At 44.4% G+C, this 26,156-nt stretch overlaps 1 protein-coding gene across 1 annotated transcript in view; it reads right to left on the reverse strand.

Annotated features, from left to right (window-relative positions):
* Positions 1-26,156, reverse strand: part of CLEC19A (C-type lectin domain containing 19A) — a 57,745-nt gene that overhangs the window by 20,494 nt on the left and 11,095 nt on the right. The window contains exons 3-4 of the mRNA XM_077448939.1: positions 24,367-24,460; positions 23,059-23,191 (exon numbers count right to left, since the gene is read on the reverse strand). Of these exons, the coding sequence (XP_077305065.1) occupies positions 23,059-23,191; positions 24,367-24,460 (227 nt within the window). The remainder of the gene's footprint in view (positions 1-23,058; positions 23,192-24,366; positions 24,461-26,156) is intronic.

Raw genomic sequence — 26,156 nt, forward strand, 5'->3', positions numbered from 1 at the left:
AGGAAATTCAAACCCATATTCAGACGCTACCCGCTTGCTGAGCAGTCTCAGAGACCTCGCAAGCAAAACCCTGGCATTCCCATCTCCGGGAGGCACACAAGAGTTAGGGGCCTTGTGCATCAGGGCATCAGAGCTTGTTTTAGGCATGGGCAAGTTTACGGGTGTGGGCAAAATTAGATCTATTGTAGTCTGAGTTTCCGCGCGTGGTGTTTCACTCCCCGAATTTAGGGCCAGCCACCCGGAGACGCTGCAGGTTGCGGCAACATCATCCACGTTAGCCCAAAACATCTCCTGTGACATAGTCTTGAAGAGATCGTCATCTCCAGTGTCAGAGAAAGAGTCCAACTCTGAATCTCTCAGCTCCTCCGCTGGGAGATAGTTCCTCACAGTCCCACTCAACACAATGGCCCCAGATCTCTCACCATCAGTGTTGGCAGACCTCTCCGATGTGACCTCCTTTCTCCAGTCAGGTTGAGGTAAGCTCCTGGAGTGTCCTCGACTGCGGCTGCAGGGGGACCTGGATCGCCTTACCTTCTCCAAGGCAGGCATGGTTGTGGCAGTCATGGTGGACAATGCGGTGTCCATGACCTCCGGAGTAGTTCCTCCAATGATGGCAGCAGTAGTAGTAGTCACGGTAGTGGTGGTCAAATCTCCGTCCGGACTACTGACAGCGACAGGCATCACGGCTGTGGTAGGTCTCACCAAGGGAGTATAAGCAGCAGACTCCTCAGTGACCACGCCCGTGGCCCAGTCCACGCGGCATGCCCTTGGCGGCACGACAGGCTGCTCCACTCGGAGCAAATACTCACCACATCCCGTACAGTGGGCAAATGGCCAGGGACTTGTGGCCAGTCCTGCACACCTTCCGCACAGCATCCCGAGAGCCTCGATGTCTCCCGAGGTGTATTACAGGAAACGCCCCTAAGGTGCCAGGCAAATCCCCGTGTCAGTTATCACAGTCCCTGGGAGTCTCACACTTGTAGAGATACCCACAGCTGGTATTCTGGGTCTCATGGCAGGCGACATTCCTGAAACTCCCGAAACTCCAAACATTTTCTTTAGCTTTGCTTCCGATACAACGCACAAGCTTCCTCCTCTCTCTCCCGCGACACTCTCACACGGTGCCTCGTGCAGGGCAAAGAGAAAGGCAAGACTACTCCCACTGTCTCCTCCGGTCACACAACTCGTGGGCTTTTTCCAACTTCGCCCAGAGCTTGTATGCCAACAGTGGATGTCAATCATTTTGCTCATAAAATGGCATAGTCCAAATATTCAACCCTCTACCCTATAGTAGCCATGTACACAGTTCTTTCGTTACGTGGGGTAACGGCAAATCCCGGACGAGCCCCCACATGTAGCACTGACTCCCGAAGGAGCGTCTGATTTATTTGGGCTTACCGTTACTTTCTTGACCTTGTGTATGTCATGGGGTTTCCTGAGGTAGATGGCCCAAGAACTGCAGAGACTGATGCCAGATCCGCTTGAGGGATTTTTATTTGCAAAAAGAATAAACAAACACAGTCTCTCAACGTAGGGTTAGAGGGTTTAGGTAGGAAAAGTCCAGGTACTCTTGAGCTAAATCAAGCAGACAAAAGAGTCTCCCACATTAGAAAATCCAGGGAATAGCCATTCACAGCTGGATCCTCGCCCTTGTCGGATAGTTCTTCTCTCACCATGCCTAGCAGCCAACAGGGTGTTTAAATCAACCAAAGCGTCTGCCACAGACTTGTTGTAGAACACTTGACTAAAACTGAAAGATGTAGACAACTCAGAGAACCCTCGTAAAGTACCAGTATCTTGCAGCCAGTCCGGCGGTACCGCACGAGATCAGATTTGCTTGGGGTTTTTCAACTTAGCCTCCAGGCTCCTGCTGAGAAGCCAACCTTTGTGTGGCCTTCTCCCAAAGAGTCCTCCCCTGGATGCTTCTATAGTTGCTGGGCCTCTCCACAAACCGAGATGGCATCGAACCACCTTAGAATCCTTCTTTCAGTTACTTTGCCTTGGGCTGACCAGCTCGAAGTCAGGTGGATCCACACCCCAGGCCATGAGAGCCCTGGGGGCTGGTCAGGAGGACCAGAACCAAACAGCCAGCAAGCACTTCTGGACCGGAACTCCAAAGCACGTGACGTCAACACCTTAAGTACCCTCTCCTAGAATGCACAGCAAGAGTGCACACCAATGCACTCCCACTGGGCTGGTTCTGAGAGAGAACTGACACTTAGGGCCAGTTCACACCAGACGCAGTTCCGTTCAGTTCCTTGTGCTTTTTTTCTGCACAAAATACATGCACAGTGTTTTCCATGTATTCCAATGGCTCTAGTTTACACCATGCAGTCAGTTTCCGTTCAGTTTCTGCACCAGAAACTGACCAGAAACTGACCAGAAACTGACTGCATGGTGTGAACTAGAGCAGCTGGAATACATGGAAAACACTGTGCATGCATTTTTAGTGCAGAAAAAAAGCACATGGAACTGAACGGAACTGCGTCTGGTGTGAACTAGCACTTAATGCACCCAACTGAACTGCATTCTAGCACCTGCCAGGGATGACAGCGCCAGCTATGGTCAAGCAGAATGCAATGCAATTCAGCCAGACTGGTACTGAGGCCAAAATTTAGAGTAATTAAACCCAAAACCAAACTGTGGTTCTAAGGAAGATTAAATGCCAAAAACACATAGCGCATGCTCTTCAGGAGCCGGCGCTACATGTACAAAAAGGCAAAAAGTAGCACATGAAACATTAATCAGTAAATTTTAACTATTTTTGTTCAATTGAATGGTTTTGGCTAGCATTTATAGCGCAACTTAAGTTTCAATAGAACAAGGTAAAATACAATATTTATATACAGCTGATTTATAAAACCATCTACTTGGTAGTATGGGGGCCAAGACTATTGCCGCTGGCATCAATAAAAGAATGTGACTAGAAAAGAGCTAAAAATCAACACCCTGACAACGATCTTGGGAGTAAGCACCATATCTGCCATTACCTACAAAAATATCTCTCTTTTTTACAATCAATGCACTGTAGGTTTGAACACATTTCCACTTTGCTTTTTCCAAGGGATGTCTGGGGTGTATGTGCAGATGCTCTTCCTTGTTTTTTTTCCCCTACTGTTCTATTTCATAAATGTTATCAGGTTATGTTGCAGGTGCTGCATACTTGAGATCTACCTACAGCAGATTTGCGTTTATGTTCAAGGCAGGACTGTAAAAGCCAGTCCAAACCAAAACCATATAAAGAACATTTACATTTTTGTTATCTGTATTTTATTTTTATGAAGGCGCTTTGTGTGATTTTTATGTATCAGTGTCTGTTGCACATTTAGTCCACTAAGAAAGCATAGCACTAGCTCTGAACTTGCTGACTACTTCTACAAATCTACACAGATTTTCTTTATATGGAAAGGAGAAATTACATGCCCCCCCCCCCCCCCGTTCAGTCATCCAGCTGACTCAGTCATGTTTGTGTGATTTGAGATCATGCTATATGGTCTGTATTCCCAGCACAGCAGTAAACCAGCTTTCCGAATCCCCACAGTGCCAGACCTACTCTCTCTACCTACTGACTTGAAAAGACAAACAGATACCGTTCGTTCCACCAACTGCCTGTGTAATGGCCCTGTCAGAACGCTCTAGGTAAGCAAATAGGAACAAAGTTAACACAGTAATATCAGCAATATACAAGCTAAATACTCAGCAATGTAAGATCCTGCAAATAACAGTGTCAATAATAGTACCAAAAGCAGTGTGCAGTGTGAGGCGGTCTAAACACTCACCAATAGAGTAATGAACATGTTTACTGACAGTGGGGCCACTAAACTTGGGTGGGGACACGTATCCTCAAAGCAACGGTATTTGTAATTCATGGGCTATGAAGGAATTTTCACAAATATCCTGTTCAGAGCTCTTCTGGTGACAGCAAAATTCCATACGCAGTAATAAAAATGAGGGTGACCAAAGGCCTCTCTCCACACCAATGCTTCACAGATGTGCTGCGGTCGGCTGTTTGTACCCTGATTACCATTCCTGAAAGGAGACAGATGGCAGTAGCACACACTACCTCTTGTTAGATAATGGTGGATGAGAAGTCAAGACCCCACCATCCTTTTTGCACTGTTGGAATGTCTTTGGAGGGTTTCAGGTAAAGGGCAGTTCACAATGCCCAGGACCTACCATCTCCAGCCTACACCTTTATTCTTGGTGATTTGTTAATCCCTGTCTGGGCTGCAGGTGTCTTAATCTCAGGTCCTGCTGCTCACTGGTGCCTAGTGGGTTCTCCCCCCCCCCCACACACACACACACACAGCACTTCTTGGTTCCAGGTGAACCACTTCCCCCAGACATGGATTCTGCTACAAACTCTCACCCTGCATCTCTTTAGCTGGTCCTTTTCTCCCCCGGCTCTGTACTTGGTGCCAGGGCTACCTTTCAGCTTTAGAAGTGGCCAATCACTGAGCTGTCTCCTCCTCTCCCTCTGTTGCCTGTGTAGCGCTGACATCCTTGTCTATTGATCTGGTTATGCATACTGTAATATAAGGTTAATGGACATTACTATGGTTCCGTATCCAGAGCCATCTAGTGACCAAATACGGGTAATGCACTTGTATATTGTTACCTCTGAACAACCCAAAAGACTTATACAGGAAGTGACCGTTGTTTTGATTCAGAAGGTTGACCTTGTTACCAAGGAGTCTGTGTGACCTACCCTTGAACACTCTCTTATGCAGTGCACGCTGTGTAGGAGATAAAAGGGACCTGAGCGGCCATTTTAGGTCTCTTGGGATTGCGTTGCCGGCCTGTGCGGATCCGTGAGGAGGCTTCCTGAAGACAGCGGCCCACGGCCATTGCGAGAGAGATGGTGACCAGATTGAGAAGGTCCAGTGACACTCACCAGAGCATTGGAGGACCGGATACATCCAGTGGAGCGGTACGGAGCGACTGGCCCAGCTGACAGAGAAGCAAGCTGAAATCACCGGACCCAAGTTACCACACGGAGCTCCGATCCAGTTGGTGAGCGGGTTACGGCCCATCATTTGTTAACTCTTACATGCAGTTAGACTCACATACAGGCCTCACTGGAATTTGTAGTTTCACGGAGGAGGAGCAGAGCAACTGACACTGAGCAGGCTTGAGGCCTATCTACTCTAGCGCCTCAAGCAATGTAAATTAGTTATTGGAGCCACACCAGGAGCACCTCAATCTCACTTTTCATAGACTGTGGATTACAAATCACAAAGGAGTTATTTTAGCTAGCGAAGAAAGACGATCACGGACTAAGTACTTTAAGTGAGATCTCATCTATAGCTTTTAAAGTGGGGGGAGCTCCCAGGTATTAATATATATATATATATATATATATATATATATATATATATATATATATATATATATATATATATTGTTTTAAATTGTTCCTATTGAAATACATTGTGCTGTCGTCCTATGCTGGGATGACAGCACAATTTCTGTAACCACCTGTTTTGAATATTCTATAGTCAAATATATTTCTGGTTAAGTATCCAGTGTGTGGTGTACTGTTTTGCCAACCAGGTGGAGCCAGTGGATCCTGATGGTTACAATACAGGTACTTTGCATTTGCATTATATTGTATTACGTCACACTACAGCTGTGCCCAGGGGATTGAGCCAAGTTAGTGGGGTTATTGGTAGAGTGCAGTCCCAAATCAAAGCAGCAGCTCCTTCGGGGGTCAGTGCTATACCTGTCTATCATTGTCAGGGAGAAGAAGGAAGATCTCAGTGTGACCACAAGAATGATAGTGTCTCAGGCCCAGAATACAATAATAAGAAAATCATGGAAAAAAAATGAAGAGAAGAATGTCTGTAAGAGCAACGATAACAGTGTTTCTGACCAATCCTACAAATGAGATTAAACCATATCACTTTTTTTTGGTTCATTGTACATCTATTGGCTAGTGAGGCTGCTAATAACAATAATGGGCCAGTGCTAAGGTAGGAGGCAAGAAGGAATGAGACACAGCCACTCACCACAGAATCTGAGATCATCATTTAAATCTAACAGCATCCAGGGTACAATATAGAGGGTCAAAGGCACTGTGCTAGCACCTCTTGATGCCTGCTATCCAGCATAAGCAGGGGATTCAAACATTTTTTTCCCCACACAGACTTGCTTTAAGAAATCTATGCAGCATATCAGATGCCTGTAGCATCCAATTAGTGATGACATTAAATGATTGTGAGATATACTGCAGGGGCTTAAAGTTCACATGTGTACAGATATGCAGGTATAATTTAAAATGCCTGTAGAAAAGATAGTAAGACATCTGGAGCACAGCTGTTTAGAGAAAGGTATGAGTGCACTTCAAAAACTGAAGATTCTTAAGTTATTTTTTTTTCAGAGCAGACATTGTGTAATTATTTAAAAATGTGTTGTCTGCATATAACTGATGCCTTGATATATACCGACTACTACTAAATTATACAAAATTGGTATGACTAGTAGAAAGTGGAATAAGACTACACTTACTCTTATGCCCCGTACACACGAGAGGACTTATGTCCGACAGACTTCCAAAGGAGTTCCGCCGGAGTTCCGACGGAGTTCTGACAGACTTTTCGGCCGAACGGACTTGGCCACACACGATCACACTAAACTCCGACGGATTCGAACGTGATGACGTACGACCCGACTCGAATAAGGAAGTTCATAGCCAGTAGCCAATAGCTGCCCTAGCGTCGGTTTTAGTCCGTCGGAGTAGCATACACACGAGCGGAGTTTTCGAAGGGGACCGGGTCCGGCGGAGTTCCGTCGGGAAAATTTGAAGCATGCTTCATTTCTAAAGTCCGTCAGACTTTTGCGAAGCTAAAGTCCGTTGCAGCCCACACACGATCGGATAGTCTGACGGACTCGGTCTGACGGACTTTGGATGTTGAAAAGTCCGCTCGTGTGTACGGGGCATAAGACCCCTTTCACACGGGGGCATTTTTCAGGTGCTTTTGGGCTAAAAAAATAGCGCCTGTAAAGCGCCTGAAAAACATCTGCAGTCCCAGTGTGAAAGCTTGAGTGCTTTCACACTGTGATGCTGCGCTGGCAGGACATTAAAAAATGTCCTACAAGTGGCATCTTTGGTGTGTTAAGGGAGCGGTGTACACATCACTCCTCCACCACTCCTGCCCATGAAATGAATGGGCACCGCTGCAGGCGCTCCTGCAGCGGTGCTACACAGGCACATTTAACTCTTTATTTGTTCCGCTAGGGAGGGTTAAACGTGCCCTGCTGGTGGCCAAATAGTGCTGCTAAAATGACGGTAAATCGCCGCTAAAACTAGCGCCGTTTTACCAGAAACGCTTGCCCGCCCAGTGTGAATGGGGTCTTACTAGTGGAAGTGTATAAGCGGTCTATCCTGCCTTGACTACATAGGTCCTACAAAGGGCCTTATGTATGCTCTAAAACCACTAGAAAGATGAAGTAGAATTTAAAGGAGAACTTTGGCCAAGATGGATATATGTAGTTTTTTTCTGAATTAGATGACATTTTAGTGAGATCACACCACCCCAGTAACATAATTACATAGTTGGTAAGGTTGAATAAAGACACCAGTCCATCCGGTTCAACGTGTGTGTGTGTGTGTCCATAAAAAAAAAAAAATCATATCCCTGTATATTGTGCTTGGTAAGATGCTCATCTAATGCCCCATACACATGGTCGGAACATTCCGACCACGAAATACTGATTTTGCCCGAAACTTGTCTTGCATACACATCACACAACGTTATTGGAAAATCCGATTGTTCGGAAAGAGGTGACGTACAACACGTATGACGGGACTACGTAGAGGCCATTATCCAGTAGCTTTCGCCTACAAATTTTTTCTGAGCATGCGTGCCACTTTGTGTATCGGAATTCTCTACACACAATCAGAAAAAGTCCAATCGGATTTTGTTGTCGGAAAATTTTTGATCCAGCGCTCAAACTTTTTCCTTCAGAAATTCCAACAGAAAAAGTCAGATAGAGCCCACTCACGATCGGATTTTCCAACAACATAATCTGATTGGACTTTTTCTATTGGAATTTCCAACCGCGTTTATGGGGCATACGAGTTTTTTGAAACTATCAATACTTCTGACTGACACAACTGATGGTGGAAGTGAGTTCCACATCCTTACCGCCCTAACAATGAAAAACCCCTTATGCAGTTTAAGGTTAAACAGCTTCTCCTCTAATTTCATTGAGTGGCCCTTTTATACTTCTTGAGACTGAATAGTGTATTCCCTAAACTAAAATCACCATTGAGGTATTTGAATATCACTATCTTATCTCCTCTCAAGTGTCTCTGCTCCAGGGAGAATAATGCCACGTACACACGACTGGACTTTTCGAGGGACAAGGTCTGACAGACTTTCGACGGAGTTCTGACGGAGTTCTGACAGAGTTCTGACAGAGTTCTGACAGAGTTCTGACGGACTTTCCGAATGAACGGACTTGGCCACACACAATCACACCAAAGTCAGACGAATTTGAACGTGATGACGTACGACTGGACTAGAATAAGGAAGTTCATAGCCAGTAGCCAATAGCTGCCCTCGTGTCGGTTTTTGTCCGTCGGACTAGCATACACACGAGCGGATTTCTCGGTAGGAACTGGGTCCGGCGGAGTTCTGGTGGAAAAATTTGAAACATGTTTCATTTCTAAAGTCTGTCAGACTTTTGCAAATCAAAAGTCCGCTGCAGCCCACACACGATCGAATGGTCTGCCGGAATCGTTCCGTCTGACTTTTGATGTTGAAAAGTCTGGTCGTGTGTACGCGGCATAAGAGTAATGTTTGTAGCCATTCCTCATAACAGAGGTCCTCCAGTCCCCTTGTTAACTTTGTTGCCCTTCTCTGGACTCTCTCCAGCTCCAGCACATCCTTTCTGAGTATTGGTGACCGTAACTAGATGGAATAGTCCAGATGTGACCAAACTAGAGCTTTATAAAGTGGCAGGATTTTCCTTTTATCTCTTGAATATCCTTTTTTATGCATGCTAATAGTTTGCTAGCTTTGCTTGCTGCAAATTGGCATTGCATACCGTTGCTGATTCGGTCATCTACCAGGACCTCCATATCCTTTTCCATCCCAGATTCCCCCAGAGGTTCTCCACCTTGTGGGCAACTTTTGTTCATATCCTTAACCCCCAAGTTCATTATTTCACATTTTTCAACATTAAACCTCATCTTCCATGTGGTTGCTCACTCCTTTTTTTTATCCATGTCCTCTTGAAGTATCAATATATTGCTGAGATGTTATTGCTCTGCTTAGCTTTGTATAATCAGCAAACACTGAGCTTGAGAGATTTATCCCATCCTCTATATCATTTATGAGTAAATTAAACCGAATTGTCTAGGACAGGGCGAAACACATAGTCACAGTGAAGGGACCTTCACTTCCTAGCTTGTGGTCCACGACTCTACCATCCCCAGAGGCTTTCGCCCGGCCCTCCAATCTGGTGCGGCTCTGTGACATCATCGCTGCCCGCCCCCCCCCATATATAGTGTGTCCACGGCGTGAACACTGCAGGTTCCTTCGTCTTCACCCTACCATTGGTACTGCGAGTGGTGGCCGTGACAGCAGCCCAGATATTTTTCAAGCACCATGTGTGTGTCGAGGCAACCACATGATCCATGATTCTGCCACGTCTAAGGACCCCTCCGTAACATTTCTACATATGGGCAAGTATAGCCCCTGGTTGTTTACATCTGACCATTGCCGGATCTGATCCGAGCTTATTCTACATCAAACAACTAACTATTAAATCTCTTATTTTTTATGCTATTATGAGTTCAATAAACTGTTCCTGTTTCAGTGACTGGTGTTAAATAGAGGTTTCTGTACACCCATGCTACATAAAACCTTGTTCTAAGCGCTATACAGAGACATTTGGTGGTTGTTTTTGTTAGTATCTCTGAGAATACCACCTTGGAGGTCTTTTTATTCAATGTAGCCCCTAAGTCCCTGAAATAATTTTTTAGGACACTCCACCTTCCTCCAACTTTGTCATTGGTACCAATGTGTTCCATGACAACTGGGCCTTCCCAGCCCCACCCAACAATCTGTCCATTTGATCCACAATGTGCCGCACCCGAGTGCCCAGTAAACAAGAAACCTTTCAGCAATTACAGTCTTTTTGACAGAGTGCCCTCAGGGCTGGTACAAGAGGGGAGCCAGAAGGGGCAGATGCCCTGGGTGAAACAATTCACGGTAGAAAGAGGGGCGCAATGCTGGCAGCATGCTGCTAAAAATTTTATGGGCAACAACATATACTGTGACTACTGCCGGCCATGCTACAATACCGCAGAGCTGCCAGCAACGATGTGCCAAGTGCGTTCCTGCACTCGGCACAAGCCCAGGATCTGGTCTTCACTTCCCTGTCAGGCAGAGCCGCAGAGTAATCTCCACTCGACAGGTGCTCCCAAGTCCCGGCAAGGCGTGACCTCACTGGCCGTTGAGAGCTGCCTGCAGTTAGGGGTGTTGTTAGGTCTACAAATGATCTGGGGCTAGAGCCCATAGCAGCGTAGTAAAGAAAAAAAAATAATTGTACAATCCAAATACCCAATTTTATGCCCACAATTGATCCAGAGGAAGGCGAAAAAAAAAACCCCAGCAGAGCATGCTCCAATTTGCTACAGCAGGGGAAAAAAATTCCTTCCTTCCAGAGAGCCTCCTCCTTAAAATCAGGGTCCCCAGAGAGCCTCCCCCTTAAAATCAGGGTCCCCAGAGAGCCTCCCCCTTGCATCAGGGTCCCCAGAGAACCTCCCCTCCCCTTGGGGACCCCTGCAGAGACTCAGGCTATGGGCCCCAGATTCAGGGCTATAGCCCCAAAAGCCACCCCCTAGTGACTCCACTGCCTGCAGTCCATTGAGAGGAAGAACCAATCAGGTGGCAGTGCATTCAAAAAGTAAACAGATTAACATATACAGATGAATCGGCTAACTCTGGGGGGGAGGGGAGGGGAGAGGCGGGATTCATTATTTACCAATGGTATCAGTAATATGCAGCATGAAGGGGGTTAAAGTGTTGCCACTGGTCACTAAAGCTTTAGTGACCAGTGTCAGTTAATTAACCTCTTTTTGCTGCATTAGTGGCACCAGTATCAAACCCCTTCATGCTGCAGCATGAAGGGGTTTATAAACACTGAAGCCACTGGCATTAATGCAGCACATAGGGATTTATTATAGGTTCGTGTCTATTCACCTTAATGCATCCTATGTCATCTTAATGCATCTATTTGTGTGAAAAAAAAATGTATATAAATTTAGTTTGTACAGCGTTGCATGACCACGCAATTACCAGGCAAGTAGAGCAGTTCTAAAATGGAATGGTCATGAAGGGGGTAAAATCTTTAAGAGCGCAAGTAGTTAATCAACCCCCCCCCCCCCCCCCCAAAAGAGTGAACCACCCAAGCCAGTTAAAAATGGGGATCACAGACACTGCCCTCAATGCTGGGGTTTTTTACATTAGATAACACTATTGCTGGGGATTATTGTTGCGGAAACTGACGCGAATTCTGCGGATTATTTTTGAGTAAATTGGCTGCTGATTCTTAAAATGCCACCATGCTGGGGATTGAATTGTAGAAACTGGCACTGACGCTGGGGGTTATTATTGCTGCTGCTGACACCAATGCTGTGGATTTTGTAAATTGGCACTGATGTTGGTGATTATTATTATGGAGATGGTCATTTATACTGAGAGTTGTAATTTTCTAAACTGGCATTGACGCTGGGGGATAGAATTGCAGAAATTGGGACTGATGCTGGTGGTCATTATTATCAGCTTGCCGACCGCATCACATGTACAGCAACTTTGCTGCACTGGATCATGTACCAGGTACGTAATCTAGCACTCTCAGGTAGGGGGCACATGCACACACCACTGGTGACCCAGCTGCGCTGTGATGATACACAGCAGATGCTGTTCAGTGGGTGCCGGCCAATGGCCCACCGATTGTTGGGAAGAGTTCTGCCCTGTCAACGGGGGAAGCTAAGCTGCATTATTATTTCAAAGCACTTTAACCAGTTGCCGCCCATCCACCGTCCAATGATGGAGGGGTGGGCGGCTCTCGTTCTGGGCGGACGTCATATGACGTTGGCGCATTTAAACAGGACATACGCGTGATCGGGTGCGCGCAGACCTGCATTGTGGGTGGCGTTATGTCCCCGAGACACAGCCCGTCACCAACAGGGGTGAACGGCCATTGGGCATGACCGTTTACCACAGTTGGTATTGCCCATGTTTAGACCACAGATGCATGCAATCGGGAGCACGCTGCATGGGCATGTGGGTGGCGGCATGTTCCCAGGAACACTGCTTGTGACCGAGAATGGTAAACAGCCAATGGCTGTTCGGCTGTTTATCTCGTGATCGGCTGTGATTCATTCGCAGCCAATCACAAAATGTAAACACAGACCTGTTACTAGCTGTTACCCTCTCATCCCACCTCACATACCATTTTCAGTGTGAGGAGAGAAGAGCCAGGATTGTATTGTATGCACCAAGCACAAAACAAAAAAAAAAGGAACCTTTCATATCGCCCCGTAGTCCCCCCCCCCCTTGCACCTGTCACACAACAGTCACCACATCAGTGCTTATAAAAGCACATCTGTCACCCATCAGTGCCCATAAAGTGCACCTGTCACTGTCAGAGATTGCCATCAGTGACTGTCAGCGGTGCACCTGTCACCCAACAGTGACCATCGCCTGTCACCCGTCAGTGACCGTCATCGTTGACCCATCTGTGACCCTCATCTGTCATCTATCAGTTCCATAAAGTGCACCGGTTACCATCAGAGACTGCCATCAGTGACTGTCTCCTATCACTCATCAGTGATCGTCACCTATACCTGTCACCCATCAGTGATTGTCACCTGTCGCACAGCCCATCAGTGACCGTCACCTGCCACCTGACGCACAGCCCATCAGCAAAACGTCCAAAAAAGTTTATAGCAGTGAGGAGGCATTCCAGATCCTTTCCATGACTGATGAGAGCAGCGGGGAGTTCTCATCAGATTCACATTCAAATGCCAATTCTGATTCACAATCAAATTCAGCATTTGAACTGATCGATACTAGTGGATCGGCAAATGAACCAGAGGAAGAATGGGTCCCTCCAAAAAGGGCACGGCACTCTGGAAACCAGGCAGCCACCAGCAATAGACCCCAGGATCAAATTCCCAGTACCAGTGCTACCCCAGCAATAGACCCCAAGAACAAAGGCCCAGTACCAGTGCTGCCTCCATGAAAGACCCCAAGAACAAATGCCTAGGCCCAGTACCAGCACTACCACATCAAGCCCAAATACCAGCACAGGAACTTCAAATCCCTGACTACCAGTACTGGAGTGTCACGTCCCCCAGAAGCTAGGGCCGCTACATATCTCCCAGATGGTCTTGCTAACCCAACATGGCTGCCTTCCAATTCGGGATCAGCAAGATTTCCATCTTTTACCACACAGCCAGGTGTGCACACCAATAACCAAAATTTCACAGAAATTGATTGTTTTTATTAATTTTTTCTGCAATTCATTGTGGACCAGACCAATTTATATGCCCAGCAGCATATTGCAAACAACCCCCAATCATCATATGCCCATCCGTTTGAGTGGAGGAATTTGACGCTGGAGGAGTTAAAATTGTTTATGGGCCTCACCATAAGCATTGGGCTTCCAAAAAAAAATAAAAAATGAAGGACATGCCTACTGGTCCACCAACCCGATCCACCACATGCCCATTTTTTTCCGTCGTTATGTCCAGGTACCGATATGAGATGATTATGAGCTTCCTTCACTTCAGCGACAATACCCAGTGCCCCGCAATCATCCAAATTATGATAAATTATATAAAATTCACCCACTCATACATTTTTTTCCCCAAAGATTTGCATAACTCTATATCCCCAATCAACATACTGAATATGTGTAGATGAGTCCATGGTACCCTTTTCAGGCCGGCTAGGTATAAAACAATATATTCCCAGCAAAAGGGCTAGATATGGAGTAAAATTTTATAAGTTACGGGATATCTATATGCGTTCCGCCTAGACGAAGGAAGAGATTCCCAGCTCCAGCCCCCTAGTCCTGGCCTACATGGGCACAACTGGAAAAATTGTATGGGACCTGGCATACTCACTGCTGAACAAAGGCTATCACAAATACCTGGATAACTCTTATACCAGTCTTCCCCTTTTAAAACACCTATACCTCGCAAAGACCCTGGCCTGTGGAACCTCCAGAAAGAACAGGAAGGGTTTCCCACAATCTCTAGTAAGCAAAAACTGCAAAAGGGGGAAAGAGCAACTTTGAGATGCAACGGAGTGCTGGCCTTGAGGTGGAAGGATAACAGGAATATGTAAGTGATATCCACCATCCATGATGACACTACAGTTGAGGTTCAAAGAAGACGAGGTCCCATTGGAAAGCCAACATGTGTACAGGAATACAATCTCTACCTGGGGGAGTGGATTTCAACGACAAAATGCTTCAGCCCTATTTGTCAATAAGGAGGTCTGGTACAAGAAGATAGCAATTTATCCCATCCATTTGGTCATTTATAATGCATACATAATCTTCACCAAATCCACAAAAAGCCCCACCCACTTCTTAAAATTCATCAAAGAAGTTGTCATGTATCTCATCTATCAACAAAGACCCCCAGAAAACCTTCTCTCTGATGCTGTTAGTCAACTTCATGAGCGCCACTTCCCGGACAACATTGCACCATCTGAAGCAGGCCGAAGATACCAAAAAAGATGTTGAGTATGCAGCAAAAGAGGAGTTTGAAGAGATACCAATTACCATTGTCCCCAATGTCCCTCCCAACCTGACCTTTTGCGTTGGTGAATGCTTCCGACTTTATCACACATCCCTAAAATATTAGCCCATATTTCCCCATTTTCATAATCTGTGCTGACCATTTTCCATGCTTCCTCAAATAACCATGTCACTACCTTCCATGTGAACTGACCCTGGACTGTTTTTGGACTATTCCTCTGCCTACCGTTTGGACTGCTTCCACATGAACTGACCCTGGCCTGTTTTATCAACTACGCTTCTCCCTTCTGCTTGGACTGCTTGCATGTGAACTGACCCTGGCCTGTTTTATCGACTATGCTTGTTCCTACTACTTGTACTCATCAGTTGCCCTGCTACTGTAGTACACGGGGCTATCACATATGTGAGGGGCTCCAGAATTGTTTTTCCGAATGGAGAAAAAAAAAATGTTTTTGTTTTCTCTGGGTTTCATAATTTCTGGATTAGGGTTTGGAGTCCGGAGGCTTCATAGAGATTTGGGTGGGCGAAGCCTCTACTCCTGTGCCCCTGTGCACAGGTCCTACCTGACTGAGGCCCTCAACCTGCTGCTGACTTACTGCCATCATGCTTGTGCCTGCTGCATGAACTGACCACACCACACCCGCTACCTGGAAATAATTAGCTATAGTAAGATGCAATATGTTTATGAAGAGCTGGAGAGCAGTACAATAATGAGTGTCTGCAGGTAACAGTGTACCAATAATATGGCTGTGCTGGCTATCTCTGCTTAGACAATTTCTATGGACAAATGCTTTGGCTGTGCTGATTATAGACAATATTCCTGCCTGCTGCCTGGATAATTACTATTGTTGTCGCTAAGCACATCCCTGCCTGCTGCCTAGACTAACTCTCTCCTCTGTGGACACCAGTGGCGTAACTAGAACCTTCAGGGCCCCGATGCAAGAAACCATGAAGGGCCCCCCTGAACCCCAGCCAGGGCCCTTCCCTCCGAGTCCGGCGGGGGAACTCCAGGGCGTGGTCACAGGTATGACCTTTGTGAGCCCTGTAGTTCCACCACTTTTTTTTAATTTTTAGGTGCCCCATTGGGGCACTGTCCCTAGGCAGGATGGGGTCCCCATCCCCAGAAGTTGATGAGGTCCTTTTCTCCAGGGCAGATGAAGTTACTGCCCCCAGGTGAGAAGGGGTCCATGTCCCCAGGGGAGGAGGGGGGCTGGCAGACAAGCCTGCAGTGTCCTCCGGGGAACCGGCTCTCATAGGGCTGAACTGCATCTGTGTGCTTAAAGTTTGTTTACCCGGGAGAAGTATGCAGTGCAGTGTGGTCCGGACTCGGGGGGGGGGGGGGGGGGTGGGACTCTGGCATGGGAGAACAGACATCGGACTGAGCGGCAATGCATGGAGCAGGAGAGGGGTACTCTGAGGAGCCGGCTGAGGACACAGGTCATGCGGGGAATGCACAACTAAAGAGCAGCCAGTGCGATAGTCGAGCATGGAGCTCTGCTAGTCACCCTCCATCTCCAGCCACCTGTGTGTATGGTTCACTGGTACCCCTAGCTGCCTATGCTGCTGCCGGCCATATGTAGAGGGGGCTGCATGGGCCCCCTGCATCACAGGGCCCGGTTGCGGTCACGACTGCTGCACCCCCTATAGTTACGCCCCTGGTGGACACTACTAAAACCACAGGTAATATGTTTTTTTTACCCTTTCCTCAACAGAATTTATTTTGGAGTGTAATTCTTGATATGTACATGCTATGTCTTAGAAGTATGAAGGGCCTTCAAAAATGATAGGGTAAATTAGATGCGTAATTTATGCTCCTAGAATGCCTGATGGTGCTTTTTGATGTTGGGCCTCTGTATGTGGCCAGGCTGTGTTAAAGTCTCACACATGTTGTATCGCCATACTCAAGAGGATTTTCAGAACATATTTTGGGGTGTCATTTTTGCTATGTACATGCTATATGTTGGAAATATCTTATAAATGTACAACTTTCTGTAAAAAAAAAAATACTTTTTCATTTTTTTTCCCCACATTTTCCAAAAACTTCTGGAAAAAAATGAACCATTCAAAAGACTCATTGTGCCTCATAGATTATATGTTGGGGTGTTTGTTTTCCAAAATGGGGTAATTTTGTGGGCAATTCCATTGTCCTGGTGCTCCAGGGCCTTCAAAAATGTAATAGGTGGTTGAGAAATGAGATGTGTAATTGTAAGTGTATTGTTGTAGAATGCTTGAAGGTGCTACTTCAATGTTGGGCCTCTGTACGTGGTCAGGCTGTGGTGTAAAAGTCTCACACATGTAGTATCACCATACTCAGGAGGAGTAGCAGAATGTGTTTTGGGGTGTAGCTGCAAGTATGCATATACTCTGTGAGAGAAATAACCTGTTATTATGACGATTTTGTAAAACAAAAAAAAAAATAATCTTAATTTTGCAAAGAATTGTGGGAAAAAACTACAACTTCAAAAAACTCACCATACCTCTTACTAAATACCTTGGAATGTCTACTTTCCAAAAAGGGGTTATTTGGGGGGTATTTTTACTTTCCTGGCTTGTTAGGGTCTCAAGAAATTAGATAGGCCTTCAGTACATCAGGTGTGATTAATTTTCAATGATTGGCACCATAGCTTGTAGACTCTATAACTTTCACAAAGACCAAAGAATATACACTGATGTTTTAAGAGCAGGGATCAGCAAGGTGTCCATAAAGGGTGTTTGCAAGGTCTGCCATGGGCACTGCAGACTTTTTTTGCACTTCAGTCTGAATTGTCTGTCACTAGACCCTCTCTCAATCACTACCCTGATGCGATGGCTCAATTCCCTCCTGCAGTGTAAATCCGGCCAGCTGGTATGGCACTGGCACCGCTCACTCTGTTAGGTAGAGTTTTTTTCTCTTGTGCTGCGGAGTGATATCTGTTGGAGGGACTGGTCACTGGTACTATCAGTGCAGGCTTGCAGCAGCTGCCCAGCGCAGGAGAACAGGCAGCCTAGGAGGAAGCATGGAGTCTAAGCTGCGGAGGGAGGGAGTGAGTTTGAGTGCAATGACTGAGCTGAGGAGAAGAGAAAGATACTGGAGCCTGGAGGACTCATAGGTTTGTAATTTTAAATATATTTTATCCATACAGTATCCATATTTTGCTATTACTATATATCCTGGTTTCAAAGCTTTCCAAAGGTCCTGGGAGGGGTGGGGGATGTTAAGGTGGCGAATTCTGCTATTAAGGTTAGACATTTGATCTCAGTAAAGCTGGCCATATACAATACTTATAGATTTTTTTTTTTGTTCAGCCTGCAGACTGAATGAAAAAAAAAACGGATTTTTTTATTCACTTAGCACCCACTAATGCCGCGTACACACAATCGGAATTCTTGTCGGAAAAAGCTCTGACGGTTTTCCCGATGGAATTCCGATGGAATACGGCTCAAGCTGTCTTGCCTACACACGGTCACACCAAATTCTGATAGTTTATAACGCAATGACGTACAACAGGTACGATACAACTAGAAAAAGGAAGTTCAATAGCCAATAGCTTCTGTCTCGTAGTTGAAACTGAGCATGTGTGATTTTTGGCATGTCAGAATTGCATACACACGATCGGAATTACCGATAGAAAGTTTTTCCGTCTGGAAAATTGAGAACATGCTATAAATTTTGGCCTGGCGGGAATTCAGACAGCTAAATTCCGATAGAGCATACACACGGACGCATTTTCCGATGAAAAGCTCTCATCTGTCTTTTTCTGGCCGGAATTCCAATCGTGTGTATGCGGCATAAGTCTATTTGATCAGTGCATGTCCAGCTTTAGGTTTAATTAGTGAACATTGCCACCAAATGGAAGAAAAGGGGCCCGGGCCAGGCTACATCTTCAGCACAGTGGTGGACAAATCTTGGCATCCCACCTACTTAGGTATCCAAATCTATGCATCACTGATCTAAGAGTTAAACATTTCTCTCAGAGTTTGTAAGTGTGAGAGAGTGTGAGACTAGTGTTGTCCCAAGTAGGCTGGGGGTTTTTCATTTGCAGCCACTAGGAGCACCTTATATAACAATGAAATGCTGTGAGAGGGTTTGACTGTGAGCAAGAAGACAATTTTTTCAAAGCCACCTCTGGGTAGATGGTTATAGATGCACCACCAAATCAGTTTGGATCTATGAGGGACCCTGGCCTGCCCTAAAGAGGGATCTAAGGGGACCTTGTTTTAAAGGGGGATCTATGGGTAACCTGCTCTAAAGGGGGATGTATGGGGGATCCTGGCGTGCTCTAAAGAGGGGTCTATGGAGACGCTGGCCTTCTATAAAGGGGATCTATGGGGTCCCTGCTCTAAAGGGGAATCTATGAGGGACCATGGTCTGCTCTAAAGGGAGATCTATGGAGACTCTGGCCTTCTATAAAGGGGATCTATGGGGTCCCTACTCTAAAGGAGGATCTATGGGGGGGTTGTACAGGAAAGCCTGGTAGCATGGGGAATATAGGTAAAAAAGGTAAGACAAAAGGGGATCTATGGGGACTTTGGCCTGCTCTAAAGGGGATCTATAGGGGCCTTGCTCTAATGGGGGATCTCTATGCTTTAAAGGGGATCTATAAATGTTATTTTAAACTTATTTGTACTTGTAGAACTAGGCCAGAGAGTAGACAGAGTGTTTTTTGATGGTTTTAATTTGAAATGTACCTTGGTGTCCTTCATTAAGGTCCGTACGTTGGAAAATGTCCGCCACAGCCTTGGTCCATGCCTATCCCTGATTGTGAGCAACTCTGTCAGTAAAAGGTTTGTATCAAAACTAACTGCCACTTTTGCTGCACAGCTCGATCTGTTAAATTAAACTGGAAAATAACAGACTTACTGGCTGGATCACAAGGTGAAAAAAAAAGGAAAGAAAACTAAGCAACCTTATGTAATTCGTAAGCTGCAATGTTTTCCATTTTTGTTTTTTTGTTTTAATACCACTTTAACTGACAATTACACAAAGCTCAATTGTACTTGCAGGTTGATATAACTATGAGCATTAGGTACAATACTTATTATTTAATGTTACAGATGCCACACATCTTTTTATTTATGCTACAAGTCAATTGAATTAAAAACACATGCGGTGTGGATGCTATTCAATGCAGAAATCAAAGAGGTCAAACTTAGAGGTTAGCGGATGTTTATTTCTGTAGTGTGCTAAGCAGATGAAAAATAATTAAAGGGTCAAAGTGTATTCATACCGCACTTACCCTTAAAGGGCCCCCTTCCCTCCCCTCCACCTGCCTTTTGTATGAGCGTCTCATACCTGTGATCCCAATCCTCTGGGATCTTTACTCAGAAGAAGCCACGGTGGCTGGCAAAGAAGATATTGCAGTCTACACAGCAAAAATTTCAGAAGAGCAAGGCTACATATAAATAATGCTATTACTAAGAGAACATCTTCTAATGGTACATACTCTGAGTGAATTTACTATTTAGGCTTAGCAGGTATTTTACACCAGCAAAAAATTATCTATTACTATAACTATTGTAACAATAAGAGATTATATTTTATTTGAAAAACCCTTATAGCAGTCCCCAAACTGTTGCCCGGGGGCCAGATGTAGCCCTTTGATTGCTTTTATATGGCCCTTGGGGTACTTTCATCCACTTATAACAACAATGGGGCATCATTTCCCCCACTAAGACCAGTGAAGGGCACAACTCCTCCCACTGAAACCAAAAAGAAGGCGCAACACCTCCCACTGACACCAATGATGGAGCACTATTCCTCCCAATGACACCAATGCTGGGGGCACAATTCCTCCCAATGACACCAACAACTGGGCCCAATGACACCAACAATTGGGCCCAATGACACCAATGATTGTGCACAATTCCTCCCAATGACACCAACATGGGACAGAATTCCATGTGCTGACACCAACGATGGACCTTTTCTATTCTCAATGGCAACTGTCTGGCACCCCTAAAGTCTGAAGGACAGTAAACTGGTCCCCTGGTTGGAAAATTTGGAGACCCCTGTGTTATAGTAAAACCATCACTGAGACATTTCATACTGATCTTAATTATGGCAAAATCGGAAACCATTGTATTGTAAATTTTCAACTTACTCTCATTCTATTTTGTTTCGCAGTCAAAAAAATTGAGAAAACCACCATAAAAATGAATACAGTATAATGAATTTTGTGTAAGGTACAGTCATTGATAGTTGCCTTCTCTTGCCTGAGCAACAGTATTCTGAAATGTGATTGGTTGCTATTGCTGTGCTTTACCCTTTATGCTTTTCTCTGTTTTACTCAATACACCAAAAAAATTGTGTTATAATTGAAATAAAGCTGTATTCCAGGCAGTTATAAAATTGCAATAATAAATCATGAATTGTTTCACTAAAAATCATGAAATATACTTTTATAGCTGACAAACATATCGGAATCTTATTTTATGGTAACCCCCTATAATCTCTTACATAGTAACACTTATGCCACGTACACATGTCTGGAATCCGTCCGCCAATTTGATCATGTGTGGGCTCCAGCCTTTTCTCCAAAAGTCTGACGGACTTAGAAATAAAACGTTTCAAATCCATCCGACAGACTCAAGTCCGATGGACTAAAAATTGTGAAAACCGTTCACCTGTGTGCTAGTCCGACTGATCGAATATGACGCAAGGGCAGCTATTGGCTACTGGCTACTGAACTTCCTTGTTTAGTCCCGTTTACATCATCACGTTCAAAGCGAATGGACCTTCGAATGGATTTAGCCCGGTCGCGTGTGGCCAAGTCCGTTTCATTCAGAAAGTCCATCGGACCTCTGCCGGAAGTATGTCGGGAAGACCGTCGGACCTAGTCCCCTGGTTGGAAAATTTGGAGACCCCTGTGTTATAGTAAAACCATCACTGAGACATTTCATACTGATCTTAATTATGGCAAAATCGGAAACCATTGTATTGTAAATTTTCAACTTACTCTCATTCTATTTTGTTTCGCAGTCAAAAAAATTGAGCAAACCACCATAAAAATGAATACCGTATAATGAATTTTGTGTAAGGTACAGTCATTGATAGTTGCCTTCTCTTGCCTGAGCAACAGTATTCTGAAATGTGATTGGTTGCTATTGCTGTGCTTTACCCTTTATGCTTTTCTCTGTTTTACTCAATACACCAAAAAAATTGTGTTATAATTGAAATAAAGCTGTATTCCAGGCAGTTATAAAATTGCAATAATAAATCATGAATTGTTTCACTAAAAATCATGAAATATACTTTTATAGCTGACAAACATATCGCAATCTTATTTTATGGTAACCCCCTATAATCTCTTATATAGTAACACTTATGCCACGTACACATGTCTGGAATCCGTCCGCCAATTTGATCATGTGTGGGCTCCAGCCTTTTCTCCAAAAGTCTGACGGACTTAGAAATAAAACGTTTCAAATCCATCCGACAGACTCAAGTCCGATGGACTAAAAATTGTGAAAACCGTTCACCTGTGTGCTAGTCCGACTGATCGAATACGACGCAAGGGCAGCTATTGGCTACTGGCTACTGAACTTCCTTGTTTAGTCCCGTTTACATCATCACGTTCAAAGCGAATGGACCTTCGAATGGATTTAGCCCGGTCGCGTGTGGCCAAGTCCGTTTCATTCAGAAAGTCCATCGGACCTCTGCCGGAAGTATGTCGGGAAGACCGTCGGACCTAGTCCGTCTAAAACTCCAGTCGTGTATACGCGGCATTAGGCCCTATTCATACTAATGTAGCCTGACATCTGGCATTGGGAAGATGCATATTGCTTCTGGGAAAATTTGCAGACTTTATGGTGACCAACCTAGATCTCAATTCTGGCTTGATAAAAAAAGGAAAGAAGGTTTCATGTGTTATATACTGTATTTCATAGGCATATTTAACTGTTTGTCTGAAGTACACCTCTAAATATCTGCAATAAATACTAAACTGTAATCTTGAAATTGATGTTCCTATAAGGATGGAATATAACATTTTGAATAAGCCGTGTGCACCTTGAAATGTGGTGGTGTTCATAATTTTCTGCCTGTTGTTTGTAAAGCAGAAAATAGAAGAAAATATTTGCCTATGCGGCATATCAATTTGCTCCTTTAGCTATTAAATATTTGTGCTTCAAAATGATTATAAACATACAAGATTAAGAAATTCTTCCTTGTAAATTCTGCAATCACTTGGTATGCAGAGCTTTTTTCTTACTAAGTATGCTATTAGATGGCATTATTTGTTCTAGATCCCTTCCTAGTAGAATGCTCTTCTATTATTTTCTAAAAAAACTTACCGCTGTAGTATCTGTACCAAATCTGTATACAGTCCTCATCTTCTGGACTACTATTTGTGGCATCATCTGGTTGATTTCCATCCCAGTAATTATAGTCATATGTTGTTCCATCTGTCCACTCAAACTCTCCTTCCTGTCAGCAAGAAAAGTCAGGAGTCAGGCTGCAGCCTTTAAATGGAATATATAGTGTTTTTTTTTTTATAAATAAACACAAATAGTAAACATGTATAAACTATTTTTCATAGTTCGTAGGCAGTAGGAAATAGTTCAGATGGATATTTACTATTTTCAGCCAGGAGGTGGGGCTATGGTGCTGCTTTTAACATGTTTACCAGGCTAACCTCAACTACTTTGCTAAAAAAAAAAAGTTAACAGAGCTGAATAGCTCAAGCCCAGATGACACAAACAGCTGAATGAGCCAGAGGTGTGGCTCAACCCCCCCCCCCTCCTTTTCCACCTCTCTATCTGTTTTGTTCAGCTATCTAAAAAGTTTACGCTTCAAAGAGGAACTATAAGGGCTAACTTTTATGTTAACCTATGTGGCCATGTGTACATAGGCATTTACAGGCATATTTGATGAGAAGTGTTTATAGACAGAAAAAAATGCATCAAATGTGCTTTCTGAGCAGAGCTTTTGAGCATAAATTACGCACATAGATGTATTACAATGGCCAGTATAAATTAATATTTTGGCCAGTAGAATGCATTTATGCTCAACGCCATCCGCGCACAGGCTGCATTAGAGGCATTTGTTTCTGCCAAAAATGCACCATCTTTTGAGCATAAATTCATAGATCCATGTGCATGAGGCCTTACCCTAGGTTTGCTCTGCATTACGTTTGGGCTGCATATTTTTGTGGGCACAGCAGCCCATTCTTGCTTCCCAGCACGCGCACTGCGATTTATTCAGAATGAATGGCAGTCCTGTGCGTTTTCACAGAGCAGTGCATTTTCAACCACCCACTGGGGGGTGGCAATTGCAAAGCCTTAAACTAAAAGAGAAAAAAAGCTACTGATGTGCTCTCACTTTAAAAAGGCCATAATGTTCAGCAAAATATTTATAAATGTAATAAATATTACGTGTAAATTCAAAAAGGTGCATATTTTTGCAATGCACAGCAACACACATCCATGTTAGTGTAATGTGAAGTAGGTCATTTGAATGGTAACAAAATGCACTAAGAAAGCAGGCCTATATTGCAGTGCACCACAACGCACAGTAACGCTCTACCATGCCTTGTGATGCGCAGCTTTACAAAAAATGTTGCATTTATGATTTGTTTTGTCTGCATGGGATCCAGTTCTCACCTGTCTTCTGTCACTTAATCCTATCCAGATATCTGTAGGTATTCCAGGGACTTGGCTGTTCACAAGATCAAACACAAAAATATTTTCATCCCAGCTGAGGAGAAATAAAAGAAGAAAGTGACACATTAGGCTGCATGACTCATGAGGCTACCTGGTTTCCATATAGATCTTTACTATACATACATAACTGGGAATAAACCAAAAAAGCCTATTCAACTCTATTTTTAGAACTATAATGTTGTGCTCAGTATAATATATATATATATATATATATATATATATATATATATATATATATATATATATATATATATAACCACTGTTGTAAGGGGCCAATTTATTAAAAGTTCATCAACAGTATTACGCTATGTGACATCTTTGTTTTTTCCATATGGATCCCTGCTTGATACGTTTCTAAGCGTGGTGGGAGTTCTTTCAGAGCGGTGGAGAGCCAGTGTGTATATTCAAGGCGTATTTTCTCTGCATATGTGGTGAGTGCATCCCCAAATGGGGGACCATTTCACGTGGTGAAGTGTGTGGTGGAAGGTGAAAGTGAAACAATAAAAATGATATATTATTTTAAATATCAAGCATGGGGGGCCCCCTTAGTCTGCCTGTAAAGTAGCTCATCGTTCCCATGTTTATAACAGCACCACAGCAAAATTACATTTCTAAATTTCATTTAAAACTGCTCACGGCTGTAATGTATTGTCGTATCCCGGGTATATAGATAAATTCATTGAAAAAAAAGCATGGGTCCCCTCCCCAGTCCATTACCAGACCTGCACCAAAATGTAAAAAAAATTGCGTGGGAGTCCGCCAAAAATCAATACCAGGCCCTTCAGGATATTAAGACGAACACTGCACCAAAATTTAAAAAAGGATGGCGTGAGAACCCCCCCCCCCCCCCAAATCTATACCAGGCCCTTCAGGTCTGGTATGGATTTTAAGGGGTACTCCGAGCATGGCATGGGGAAATCCATACCAGACCCTTATCCGAGAATGCAATCTGGCAGGCCGTAGAAAAGGGGTGGGGACGAGAGAGGGCCCCCCTCCTGAACGTTAGATAGTGTGGGGCGTGGAATTAGCCCCCTGAGCCATGATTGGTGAAAGGCACCCTACCTTGGGGCTATTATGGCTGTGATTGGCCAAAGCATGCAGGTCAGGTGCATGCTTTGGCCAATCATCATACAGCAATGCACTATGATCTTGCAGTGCATTATGGGGCGTTTCATGGCACTCAAATTTCCAGAGAATGCCCCATGTGTTCAGTTTGTTTTAGAACAAGCGAACACCTGATGTTGAAGTCGAACTTGCGTTCGACTCGAACCGCGGGCTCATCCCTAATTTACACACCGCAGCTCACTTGAAGGCTGCGTTTAAATGTGAACAGGGCACATTATTAATATAATACAGGGTTTATATAGTGCAAACAGTTTGCACAGTGCTTTACAATATAAAGGGAGACAGTATAATTACAATACAATAAAATACAAGAGGGTTAGAAGGGCCCTGTTCATAAGAGCTTACCATCTAATAGAAAGCAACTGTTTCTAGTACAGAAAAATGCTGATCTCTGCAAGTGCAATTAAACCCCTCAGGGTGGAAATTTGCATTGGCCCTTGCCAGGCAGTGAGGAGGCGTTATGTCGCTTCCTCACTGCCTGTTTTAACCCCCAAAAGCCAGAACCACTATGTCATAACTGCGATTGTGGCATGGCCCTATATACCCCCCACCTCCACAGATGCCTTTGGAATGTAAGGGCAATGGTTTGGGAGGCAGTAAAAATG

This window comes from Lithobates pipiens, unplaced genomic scaffold (genome assembly GCF_037356315.1).
Source record: "Lithobates pipiens isolate NorthernLeopardFrog02 unplaced genomic scaffold, aLitPip1_a1.2 Scaffold_22, whole genome shotgun sequence".
Lineage (NCBI taxonomy): Eukaryota > Metazoa > Chordata > Amphibia > Anura > Ranidae > Lithobates > Lithobates pipiens.